Source organism: Zeus faber, assembly GCF_960531495.2.
Source record: "Zeus faber genome assembly, chromosome: 7".
NCBI classification, from domain to species: Eukaryota; Metazoa; Chordata; class Actinopteri; order Zeiformes; family Zeidae; genus Zeus; species Zeus faber.
Genome location: NC_137203.1, coordinates 26,737,627 through 26,750,532, shown reverse-complemented (window position 1 = coordinate 26,750,532; position 12,906 = coordinate 26,737,627). Strand labels below are relative to the sequence as shown.

The 12,906-nt window shown below is 45.9% G+C and overlaps 1 protein-coding gene across 1 annotated transcript in view; it reads right to left on the bottom strand.

The window, feature by feature from the left end:
* Positions 1 to 12,906, bottom strand: part of fbrsl1 (fibrosin-like 1) — a 298,902-nt gene that overhangs the window by 12,547 nt on the left and 273,449 nt on the right. The window contains exons 8-11 of the mRNA XM_080003616.1: positions 7,175 to 7,601; positions 6,050 to 6,309; positions 3,601 to 3,851; positions 102 to 152 (exon numbers count right to left, since the gene is read on the bottom strand). Coding sequence (XP_079859742.1) covers positions 102 to 152; positions 3,601 to 3,851; positions 6,050 to 6,309; positions 7,175 to 7,601 — 989 coding nt within the window. The remainder of the gene's footprint in view (positions 1 to 101; positions 153 to 3,600; positions 3,852 to 6,049; positions 6,310 to 7,174; positions 7,602 to 12,906) is intronic.

The window sequence follows — 12,906 nt, the reverse complement described above, 5'->3', positions numbered from 1 at the left end:
CGCAGAAACTAGTTCAAATATGTTGGAATATTTGGCTTGCCGTTTGCAAAAATAGCAAGTTAAGTTCTGATTTGTAAGTACGAAACAAGCAAGGAACTTACGTTTGAATGTCTTATGAACGGATTGTCCAGTTTGGGGGTGTATTTGTCGAACTGGAAGAGGGGAAAAAAAGGAGAGAATTGCATTAGTGAAGCCAAAAATCAACAAGAATGGTTTTGTGAAGTCAAACACTCTAAGAAGAAAGGCAACATTGACGATAACCCTGTTGACACTGAACCACATCAGAAGCCAGAGCATATGATCCAGCTCTGTACACTGGTGCTAAACGGGGCTGGGGTAAAGCAGCTGGCTCGCAACAGTCATGGGCCAGCTCAAAGTGCCCTGACAGATAGGCCGTTAAATCAGGGACGATGGGACTGCTCCAGGGTACTGCATGGATGAAGGCCTGTGTGATTTTTCCAGATGAGCATCCCACATCCTGAGGACGTGGGTGTAGGGATCGAGCTGGGCAATGAGACCAATCAGGAACCAGACCGCCAAATTAGCTTTCGACTAGCTGGAAAATTTGGAGAAATGTGAATGTAATTGCTAGTGATTGCTGTGGACTTTTTTTTTTTTATTAACAAGCCCTGATGGTATATAAGGGAGTGCTTTGTGGTTTTTTTTTCTTTTTGTCATAGGAACCAGACATGAAATGAGACTTACAGTCCAACAGAGGCCAATTTTCTGTGCATAAAAATCACGGAAAGAATATATAAAGCCTCATATGTGAACAGTTTGTCTTTTTATGGCTGAAATTGGATCGGGGAGACTACATTCGCCACGGTTCGAAGCAAATTTGGGACAGCTCAGCGTGAAACTGATATAACCTTGAAAAGCTGGATTTGTGTAATGAAATATTTTCTGAGGCAGAGCTTATGACTAACTGAATAATCACAATTGGAATTTAACATGTAAAACCCAAATCCTTCTATAGTCTTAGGTAAAAGAAAAAAAAATAGTGATCATGTCCTCAGCACATGGGAATCCAGTTAGAGAATTGAGAAAGAGTGGCGAGAGGGAAACACAAGGAATGTTCTCTCAGGGATGAATGGGGACTTTGTTCCTCTGTATGTAAGCCAATACTGCCCCTCTATTCTGAACCCGGCTAATTGCAACCGACAGTAACATATTCCTGCTCGGTAAATACACAAACCATTCGCAGGTACTTTTTGCGAGTGTTTTTGCTAAGACCTTTTGGCAGGCGCGTGGATTTGGGGTTTACATAAAACAGGGAAATGAGTGGGTATGAATCAGTGTTTCTGTGTGTTGAGTGAGTGTGAGAGCACGTCTCGGGCGACATGGGCGGGAGGAGAGCTGGTCTCTGGCCGGCCGCGCTGTTTGCGGAGGGACTCGGGGAGCGGGTCAGGGGCCCGCGAGTAAAGTGGGGCCATTCACATCTGTGCACAAAATGGCAGCGCCTGCGGAGCGCACCCCCCCCCCCCCACCCCCGTTATGCGGGGCGATAATGGGCCTAAATTAAATACAGACGGCCTATTGAGAGGAAACGCCGGGCCGGCTTCTGAGCTCATTAAACAGCTCCTCTGCTTTCTGAAGGCCCGGCCTGTTTAATGTCTGACACCGGGAGAGGGATATTGAACCCCTTTATGGTCCTGTTAAAAACAACCAAAAGAAAAAAAACAAAAACCTCCACCTTCGTAATTTATGGCCCCTGTCAGTTTTTATCGTAAACAGCTTTGACTAATTAAAGCTCGATATTTCATCTTATAACAATTAAGGGTATTCCTTGTCTAAAGACATGTCAGAGCTTGAAGGAGGGGGGTTAGAAAAGACACTCGGTGTAGGCATTTGGCAAGCCAGCTGCTTGAGGGTGTGGAACAATAAACAAATACAGAGGCTTCATAATTTCATTAATTACAGCCATTAGCCAAGGGCTGTTACATAGTTGAAATGACATGGGGCGTCTAGAGAGCGGAGGAGAATTAGGGAGAGGGGGAGAGAGAGAGAGGGAGGGAGAGAGAGAGAGAGAGAGTAGATGCACAACAGGGCCGTTCGAGGTTTGCCCTTCATGACAATTCAACAACAACCAAAACATCAACATTACTCCTGCCTCTTAAGCAACACTAAAGAGGGTAAAAAAACAGCATGGTTATTAGAGCAAATGGGGTAGGGGGAAAGGCAAGGCATCAGTTAAGTAAAAACACATTTCCAAAAAAACCCACAAACACATTAAAAGGCGGCCCCAAGATCCCCCTCGATACAGCACAAAAAAATAAAAAATAAAATAACAACAACAACAAAAAAAAAAAGTAGGGAGTGTGTAGTCTTTGAGCTGCGTAATGCCTGAGCATTAGCAAGATGAGGAAAATCACCTCTTTCATCTTCAAACAGAGGGGCCAGATAAATAACACCCGTCACGTCAGGAACGAACGGAGGAGGAGATAACGGCGTTTTTTTTTTGCGGGCCGGCGAGCCGCCTAAATAGCCCGAATACTTATCTCAGACTGTGGCGTGAATGCCGAAGCTTTGATTCCAAATGTAAAAGATGGGGATAATCTTGCCGCGGGCCCCTTAATGGACTCACAAGCTCTTAATCAGGGGTCGCGACGTGATGGAACGGATCTATTAAAAGGAAATTCCAAATAGCTACAAATGGGAAGGCTCTGTGAATAGCCAGTGCATTTCGAATGATGAACGAGTAAGCTTGACCCCGCCCCTCCGCACCAATCTCGGAGCCGTGCCTGGTAGCCTGATGGCAGCCAACGCACGGAAGCAATTAAGAGCCATTATCAAAACAGTTTACGGTGATGTCATCGTCCTTTTATCTTCCACCCCCAACTGCACAGTTTCAGATTTGTCATTGGCAACTTATAAGACTCACGCACGCACGCTCGCACGCACGCACGCACACACACACACACACACACACACACGTAAGACACACACAAACACAGACACAGGAATGCCCTGGCACACCCGTCAATATTTATGTACTTTCACAATTGTGTATGACGGCGGCTTTCACTTCTAAGACGATTACCGGCAACATTCCGAAACACTTAACGACCGTATGAAAACAGTTGACAAGCAACTCAGCCAAGCATTCTGCCTTTTGGTTCCCTGTGAAAAACATTTAGCCGTTAGAGGACGTCAAGTTCAAATAGAAAAAAGGAATAAATTAGATCAACTGTACTCTCGTTGGTTAGTCCGGCTGAGATGCAGCCCGGCAGCACATGATGCCAAAGCGGTCGGCGGTTCTAATATTCAGTGTGTGTGGAAGCCTTTGTGTTTTTTTTGGGAGGACTTCAGTAGGAAGTAGCTGGACAACCTGGTGTTTAAAGCTACGCTTCTATTTCCTGTGGGGTGGAGTGACTGTATTACATCATTACATCACAGGAGGCGTCCCGCCACTCCTATCAAACCTAGGAGAGATGAGCGCGAGGTTATCGACGGGGGCAGGAGGTCTTTGGGGTGGGGTGTTTTTTTATTTTTATTTTGGGATGGGGTGGGGGGGTGGGGGTGTAGAGGTGTGTGTGTGTGGGGGGGGGGGGATTATTTTTCTCCAGGTGGTGGTTATGGGAGCTTTTTACTTATCCTCACATTTCTGGCTTGGGTACGCACCATGGGGGGTGCGGTGGGCGGGGTGAGGATGGCGGCCGGGGGCAGACTGGCGGGGAAGGGCGTGAAGGTGTGCTGGTGGGTGTGTTGGTGCTGGTGCATGTGCTGGTGTTGGTGAAACTCGGCCCTCAGGAGCGACACGGGGGCCAGCGGCGAGGCGGACGGCCCCCGGCCCCGCTCTGAACTCTGAACCAGGAAGCGGTTGTTCAGCTCCTGCCTCAGGAGGTCATGCTCTGTAAGAAAGGAAAGCAAGGGGGGAAACCAAAAAAAAGAAGAAGAAGGAAAAAAAAACAAAAAAAAACAAAACAAAACCAAAAAAAACAAAACAAAAAAAACAAACAAAAAAACAAAACAAAAACAACCAAACAAAAAAATTGGGGGAAAAAAGGGGGGGAGACACAAGAAAAAAAAGGCACGGGCGCCCAGTCAGTCACAACGAGAGAAGAGAAGAAAGAAAAATAGTCACCTGGCATTCTCTGTTTCTCCAGCTCATGCTGTGAGGGTTTTCTACGTGGGGACTCATTGGTGGTGGTAAGAGAGTTGCCTGTGACAATGTGCCAATCAGAATCCCCGAATGAGGCTGGCAATACATGATTGGTTGGTTGAATGATATCAACAGGCTGGTATCTAAAGACAAGAGAGAACCAAGAGTCATCCCAGCAGAAAACACACACGCTCTCCCTCCCTCCTTCCTTCCATCCATCCATCCATCCATCCATCCATCCATCCATCCATCCATCCATCCATCCATCTATCCAACCATCAGCAAACAGTCTGCAGCTGGCATATTTCTTCACACACTTAGGAGACAGCCGTCACTGTTGGAGACATCGCTATTGCTGAATCAAAGAAAAAAAAGTGTAAAACACTTTGGCTGGTTGTTCTTGCATCAGCTTAGCTGATACAGGAGAGTACTGGGCTTTAAAAAAAAAAGTTGTAAGAAAAAAGCAGAAGATGTCTCCAGCTGTGATAAATGTCCAGTTTTATCTTTCATATTGCAGTGATGTATCGAATTTGGCTGAATACTCGAACCCTCCTCTGGTGACCTCATCACTCGTTCAAATTTCAAAAGGAGCCAAAAAAATACGGATCTATCTGGGAATAAACGGGCGTGCTTGGTTTATTTCCGGTCCAAATCCCAACATAACACTCAAGATGTGGGCTCAAAACTGTTCTAGTTGTTGGTGAGGTCACCCAAGGTATCGCTCTTTTTTTCTGCACTGCCGTTGACATTTGTACATTGAAGGGAATAGTCAGATTTTTCTCTTGGCAAGTGGCCCTTTGATCAGACTACTGTTGTGAAATGAGAGGGTATTGTCGTCCTTTTCACCACCATGTGCCTAGTTTTAGGGCGGGGCGTGTTTCATGTGCGCTCGTTTTCCAGAGCATGTAAAGATAGCTCATGCTGTCACCTTAAAGGATATAATCACCCACTGACGAAGTAAAAAAGTAGGAATATGCCAATCTTGTTTAGTTAATGGAAAAATCTGTTTGTTTAGTTTTATTCCAAATCTGAAATTTACATTTATAAGGGTACAATCCTTAATATGTTTGTAATGCTTCACATCAAATTAGGCTTTCCAAATGTTCTTATCCTAAAGTCAGATATACTGTAATATTTTCAATATACCACGCATTGAAAGGAAAATTAAATAGACAAACTCACTTACCAGATATTTGAATTTCTATGATTTACAAAATTGACTAAAATATGCTACGTAGCATTTGAAATAAGCCGTATTATGTTGTTGGTCAACATTTGGTCCATATCTCCTCTTGGTTAAGAATGGTATAGTTGTACTCCAGCATTTCTAAATATAGGATTGGAAATCACCTATCCCAAATGCATTTGACACTAATTACTTGTGTAGTGTACATGAGTCTAACATATCTCAAAGTAAAATCTCATTATTATGCAAACTTTTACACAACATGCAGCCATAGTGAAGGTCAAGGCGATCATGTGTCATGGAGCACCTAGCGACAGCAACATGATATTAAATCGCATACTATGATATTAAATATCATAGTATGCGAACACCGCATGACATCAAATTTTGATGGGATGTATTATGTCATCCTGGTACTTTCTGCAAAATATTTGAGCATATTATGGTTGAGACATTAAATGCTACTTTGGCTCTTCATGACACATGGTTGCCTGTACCTGTTTGCAGTGTATATATAGAGTATATTGTGTAGTGTATTATATATTGCGTCCTTTCAAAATAGGGTTGTGGATATCCTGTCAGTTTGACACAGGTATTGCAAAAAGTTTAAGATGCTTCACACATGATACTTGGACAACTGTCGCTGGTAATACCAAAACTGCTCTTATTGCACTTGTACAAAAATAGAAACCTATCAAATTGAAAGTGACTGTGTTAGTTTGTGCTAGCATTCACATGGTGGGTGAGGTGTGGGGGCTCACCTGGGTAGGGGGTGCCTGCGGGGTGCCCGGGGACCACTAGGCTGTTGGCAGGTAAGGTTGGCGGTGGCGGCAGTGTGGCAGGGGTTGCGAACATGGCCGGATGGCGATGGGCCGGGCTCCGTAGTGAGGAATAGTGCGAGGTAGAGAGGTTGGCTATGGACAGGGGCAGGACTGGGGCGGAGGAGGGTAGCCCGCTGAGATGGTGGTGAGGGGAAGGGGAGAGGTGGTGCTTGGGTAGCCCCACCGGACTGCCTCTGTGGCTGGGGGGAGAAGGGGAACAGATTAGTCAAGTTACATAATGACATATTTTAAGCATTAGAATTCAAATGTATACACTTGTATAGATTATCCAGATGCACCTTGAACAGGTTCATTGAGTCTTTAGTAATTACGATCAAGTTTGTTAAAAATGATAATGTGTTTAGACATAAGATTTGACAAAGTGTGTGAAAAAGATTTGCCATTACAGATTCCTAGAACTGCTATTAGGTTCTTATAAAAAACCCTGAGAAAGAGTTGATTACTTTGAGGGTCATCAACTTTTCCCTGGTCCTTTAATTGATTGAAAGCTGCTACAACTTGATTGAAAGCTGCTGCAACTAGCCTGTTTTCAAAATTCTCACCCTGAAGGGGAAAGGACCGAAAAGAGGGCTCAGCATGAAAAGGGGAATGAGAAAAGAACTTCCTCACACTCTGTGAGTCGCTTATTACCGCCGACTTGTTTAATGACAATTGCATATTCTCTGTATGGAAGATCAATGTCTGCAGGAAACCAGTGCAGATAACGTATACAATGATAAAGTCTCTCATCACTCTGGACTGTATTGTATGAAACTGAACATTGCCGTGGGGCTTATTTTATTACCCACGACGCAAGGTAAACATGCACATATTAAAGCCAGGAGATATTGGCTGTACGTCAACCGAGTGACATAGGGGGAAAATAGAATGAAAAAACCCTGAATATGTGCATGTTGAATCTCTAGTGCGTTATTCAGCAGTGGCTCCACCCTAATTGGTCTTCATTAAGGCCTACATCACGGGACTAATTGAGTTTGTAATGTTTCTGAATAAACAACTAACGGCACATCAATCAAGTGAGCGGGAGTCGTTTCCAGGACCTACCTGATGTCGTGGAGGCTGCTGTACTGCAGCGGGTGATGCACCTGGTGGCTGATGATGGGCCGGGCGTGGTGCTGGGGGGGCGGGAGCACCCGGGGCTCCTGGTGCACGTGCGGGTGAGGAGGGTGGGGATGGGGCTGGGGGTGGGGGGGAGCCCTCAGCAGCGGAGGGGTGGGGACCGGGGGCAGAGGCTGCTGCTCTTTCTTGACACTGAGAGGGGGGGGCGTGGGGAGGCGCGCCCTGGGGGGCTCCGGGGGCGCCGCCGCTGCAGCGGGGGCGGGGGATCCCGTGGGCGCGGAGGCCGGGGTGGGGCTGGGCACGGGAGGCGCAAAGAGCACCTCGCTGCTGCTCTGCTCCTGGCTGCGCTGAAGGCCCGAGACCTTGGCCGAGCTGCAAGTCTTGGACTCGGGACTCTCATTCGTCGGCACACCTGAAAGAGACGACACAGAACAAGTCGATGAGCAGATGTGAAAAGCAATAATACTAGGGAAACTTTTAAGCCATTTCCCGATTAGATTTAGCATCAACCCACTCGAGCGTAAGCTGTTTGGTACTCTGTGTACCTTGAAGAGAACCCTTGTGTCTCCTGACCAAGTTACCCATTCTTTTCCTTTCCCTAGGTTTCATTAAGTGTTTAATCAGGTCATTTTCATGCTTGACTATAATCAGATGATCCAATTTCTGCGGGTGATCCAGTCAGTATGAATAAATCACAGCTAATTAAAGTTAAATGTCGGCCCTTATTCAGGGCTTTGCTGAGCACACAATCTGGCATGAAATAATTATGTTTCAAGCGAGGAGAGATCATGGCCCCTTGTCAGGGCCTCTCTGCCACAATGGCTTTCTTTCCTCCCCGCCACATCTTTCAGGGGATTTGGAAAACCACAAAAAAGCACTTTGAAACTAGCCACTTCATCTTAACCAATTCATCAGAGATCCCTTTAAAAGACAACATGCTTTTAGAACCAGCAATCTGCCATGCAGGGATTTTTGAAGCCTAGTCTGTTGTAAGTTAATGGCTGTAATTACACAACACTGTACTTATACAAAGAGAAAGTGGTATACACCAGCACCAGCACGGATCTTGAAACCGTTGATATGGGGATGAAAATCCTCTTGGCCACATTCCACTGCCCTCAAATGTAGAGAGAGATGGGGAGATGGACATCTAAGATATGGAGTTTGACGAAAGAGTGGTGCTTCAACTACTCTACTTGAAACATTCCAACGGAGCTTCTGAACACTGTCAAAGCTGGTGGCGGCGGAATCCACTTAAGCACGAGAAGCGCTACACGCAAAGGACTATCTCACAGGACAGGAGAGGAAGTTCACTTGTGCTGTGAGTCAGATAGAGTCAGGGGGAAGAGGAAAGACAGCCTGGCGGAGATGGGGCTCTCTAAGCAGCGCTAATCTGGAGCTGCTGCGATGCAGTAGGACTTCAGTCAGGCGGCTTACCAGTGCCTCAATTAAAAAAGCTCCAAGGGCGCTCTCCATGATAACAAAAATGAGAAGAGCCCCAGAGCCGCTGTCACGACAGCGAGCGCTCGACATGCAGCCCACTAATGGAATATCCAGGCCCTATTAACAGCCTAGTAATCTTTGAAGAATGCTAAAATCCATAAAAAGGGACACTAAAAAGACAGAGCGAGAGAATTATTATTTTTTTTTAAACATGCTCGGAATGGAAATGGGACTGTCTGAGATGTCACGATTTCAAAATGAATATTTATAATAATATTTGAAGGACTCTGAAATATAGATTGAAGTTTTGGGGGGCAAGTTTGCGTGGGAAAGGGGATGGAGAACAAGAAGGAGAGGGCAAGAGAACAATGGGACAGGCAGACAGAGAGACTGACATTGAGATAGACAGAGACACAGAGGCAAATATCCACAATCAAAATGTCGCCCTTGGTGGATGTTGCCGTGGCAACCTGTTCTCCCAGACACAATGTAAGGCGAGTGATGCTGTTGGAAGCCTTGCTACAGCCACTAGGAGATAGAGAGGGGTTTCTAATACTAATGCTGGGAGCCAGGGCACAGCTAGCACTGGGTTATCTTAATGATGATTCTAATGGGCTGTAATGGAGGCAGGGAGGTATCAGCTCAGCTCCAAACCATCCCTCATTAAAATCACTCAGCCAGCCAACACACACACACACACACACACACACACACACACACACACACACACACACACACACACACACTATGAATTCAAAATGTATTTTATATAGAACACATTTCCACATGCAAATACCATACCCACCATACACATACTACATTCAGCTAAGTCACAAAAGACTACACATTCTGGAAACAGAAGTGGAGTGGGATCTGACCAAATGAACTGGAGGACGTACAAGGTTACGTTGTCTCGATTACTGCTGTGCGGCAGAGCAGTCTGGAACACACGATCACACCTTGCTGGACTTTGCGTTTGTTATCGAGAAAAGTGCTGATATGGTATAACACTGTTTGAACTGCAGGTGTTTTCGTGTTCCTCAACGGCAAACCGCAAGCTGCCAAGGATGGTAAACAATTAACCACAATAAAACCTCTATGAATACTGTGAACAGACTACCCAAATAAACTAGCCTATTATGTTGTGTTATTCACATTTTGGTATATTTCCCCGCTTTTTCCACAGCAGCCATTTTGAGTGTAGACAAACGTGTAGTGATAACGAGATGACAGGAAAGCCTCCGTGACACAGGGCTATAGGCATTGAAAAAAAATCACTCCTGTTTTCAACAAACGTCCCCTCATAGCCGAAAACCTCACGCCTGTCAACCGTTGTTTTTTTTCGACAAACTGTCAAAGTCGACAGTTGTTTTGTTCTTTGTTTCTTATGACAAGGGAACACACTCTTCCCCGATCTGTGTACTTTGCAAATTTAGACGAGCAACGGGTAGTTGACTGAGACAAATGTTATACTGATGTCTACACGAGAAGGGGGAAAAAAAGGTACGTTGCAAAGCTGTCCTGCCCGGCAAATCTAAGCAGATGGCATGAGTGAGTCAGGCAGGTTGGAGGAGAGCCTGCGCCCCTCCTGTTAGCTGGGTTACTGCACCAGGGGGACGGTGACACTCCCTGGGGGGGTGTGGGGGGAATGCTGGCAGCCCTGCTCACCAGATGACATCCCATCACAGTATTGATCTTTTTATAGTTGTTCCTGTGGCCGATGCTTACTCAGGGGATTCAGGCCTTTCCCTGTAAGCTGGTGTTGTAGGGGAGATGGGGATTGGGGAGGGAGAGACGAGGGAGCTTAAGGATTGAGACTGGGGTAGCAGACGGACGGCAGGCTGCCAGGATGTGCCGCTGGTGACTGATGCGACCAAGGGGGACCAGGGGTGACGCATGGTGTCGCCGCACAGCTGTTCCTTTCTCTGGTATCCTTCACACGTGACCCCTCTTGTCCCCGTGGAACATCTGGAAAGCTGCCGCTGAGCTGGTTCTCCACGGCCTAGCTGCAGCCAGATGGCCTTACTTGGAATGGCTTTGACTAGCCTGGAAATGTTTGCCCTGGCATGGGCCGGCTGTGACCAACCGGAGGACATTAATAAAGAATAAGATGACTCCCATTAAAGATAGGCAAGAGTTATATGTTTGCACAAATTCATAAACCATCAATGTGTGTCAATCTGTTGAAAAGGACATTTCAGGGTGGGGTGCTCGGGGCTTTCCTGCAGCCGTGGGGTGTCTGTACGGCAGCAGGCCTCAGGGTAGGCTTCGGGGCCTTTTCCGCTGCTTGGAGGCGCTATGATATAATACCGACCTTACACACCAGACAGAATTGGGACAAGTCCTGTACACTCACCGGTGGATACTTCACACACACAAACACACACAGTCTCATCACAGGAAGCATCTGCTTTGAAGACCACCCAAACACTCTCCTGGTTACACCCCTCTCCTTTTTTCCCTCATTTACTGCCATAACCATGACAGGAAGAGGCCACGTGCCGAATTGCTATTCCATTTTTCTGGCACTTAATTAACTCTGTTTTTCCGATATATACAGACATAGTCTTCTGATGTTTCTATGTTTATGTTTTTTCATGTACATGTTGTTGTTTGGTTCTATCTTTATTTGTCTCACCTATGGTGATTCTGCCCCCCTATTAGAGTAGTGATTAGTTGTTTAAAGACCAAAACATGGTAAGATCGTTCTCCAAAGAGGGGGATTGGTGGTGGTTCTGTATAACCAAAAACTGTGCTCTTGTCATTCCACAGGTCGTCCACAGGACAGAGTTATTGCAGCAGTTTTTGATGATTAAAGAATGAATAAAGAGTTGCATTGCAGGTTGAGAAGTTGAATTCCACTTGAATTCCACTTCCACTCTGTCCTAGATGCAATGGCATACAAATACTCTGTGTTGTATGTCCAGCATTGTGACAGCACAGAAAAAAACAAAAAAAAACAAAACAAAACAAAAAAAAAACAACCCATAAACAACGGCGCTTTCTTTTTCCACCGCATATTTCAGACACACACCCGGTCACCTGCGCAGGAAGCCTGTGACCTAATGAATGAAAGAAGACTGCCCGTGAGACGCTTCCCATTCAGCATCTGACAAAAGCAGACTGGTGCTGCGTATGCAAATGAGAATGTCGTATGCATTACCTGCCCACCGCTGACACCAATGCCAGCGTATACAACAGCCAGGGAAATAGAAACTGCATGCAAATAGCCTTTTTAGATTAGATATGAGGAGATGCAAATTACACCTGTGACAAGGGGTGGGGGGTGTTGAGTTAGACCATCGGGTGTTCTCATTTACTAGGCAAATACTGTGGTGTGCTCACTTTCTCGTTTATGCCAAAACATAAACAGTCAGGATGCTGATAAAATAAGGACAGATATTTAAATAAAGTCGGATGTCTGCTGAAAGACGTTGGAGGATGCAGAATCTACGTGGTAACACGCTCTACCTTGATCTGCCTCTGTTTTGGCTCTGCTTGACAGGATTATTCCCTAGTTGTTGACGGTAGAGCTCACAACGGTTTGGATTTTGAACCCTCTCTAAGGCGTGCAATCTACACAGAGCCAAGGTTTGGCTCGCAAATGTCTGGCTGTGGAAGATGGCTATAACAGATACTGGCAGATGGCAGGAAACCACAGTCTTGGCAATCAACACTTCATTGCTGCGAGGTATCTCAAGAGTCTTTAAAAAAAAAATCACTAGCAGGGCCATTTCACCTAAAGGATTTTGGAGGAGAACAGAAGGCAATGAATTGCCCGCGCAGTTATAAAAATCATGAGATAAATGTGCGATGGCTCGCTTTCCCGAGCAACTATTTAATCTTCCTCGAGCACCTCCAAGCTAGTAGTCAAAGAGACCAAGGCGGTAGTTTTTGCAAATCACAGAGATGTTAAATGGGGGATATGGACTAGGAGAACACTGGCCAAGACAGCTCAAGAGTGGGGACAGCTGGTCGCGTTTCAATTAGTTCACTCTCTTTTTTTGTTCGCTGCCACAGCTGACAAAGGGAGTGGATGGCGGCAGAATGGGGATGGGTTTTAAGCCGTAACACGTTTACAGTCAAAGCAGAGGCATACATTGAGAAAATTCAATGTTCATTTCAGACAGCAGGCAGCTGGGGTGGATTGGTGATGGGTGAATTATGTGTTTCCTCTGTATACTGCACCCAGATTTAAACCCCAGCCATATGGTGCAGGATGCGTGTGCCGTTCTCCTGTTTATGTCAACTAGCAGAGATGCAGTGGGGGGCGG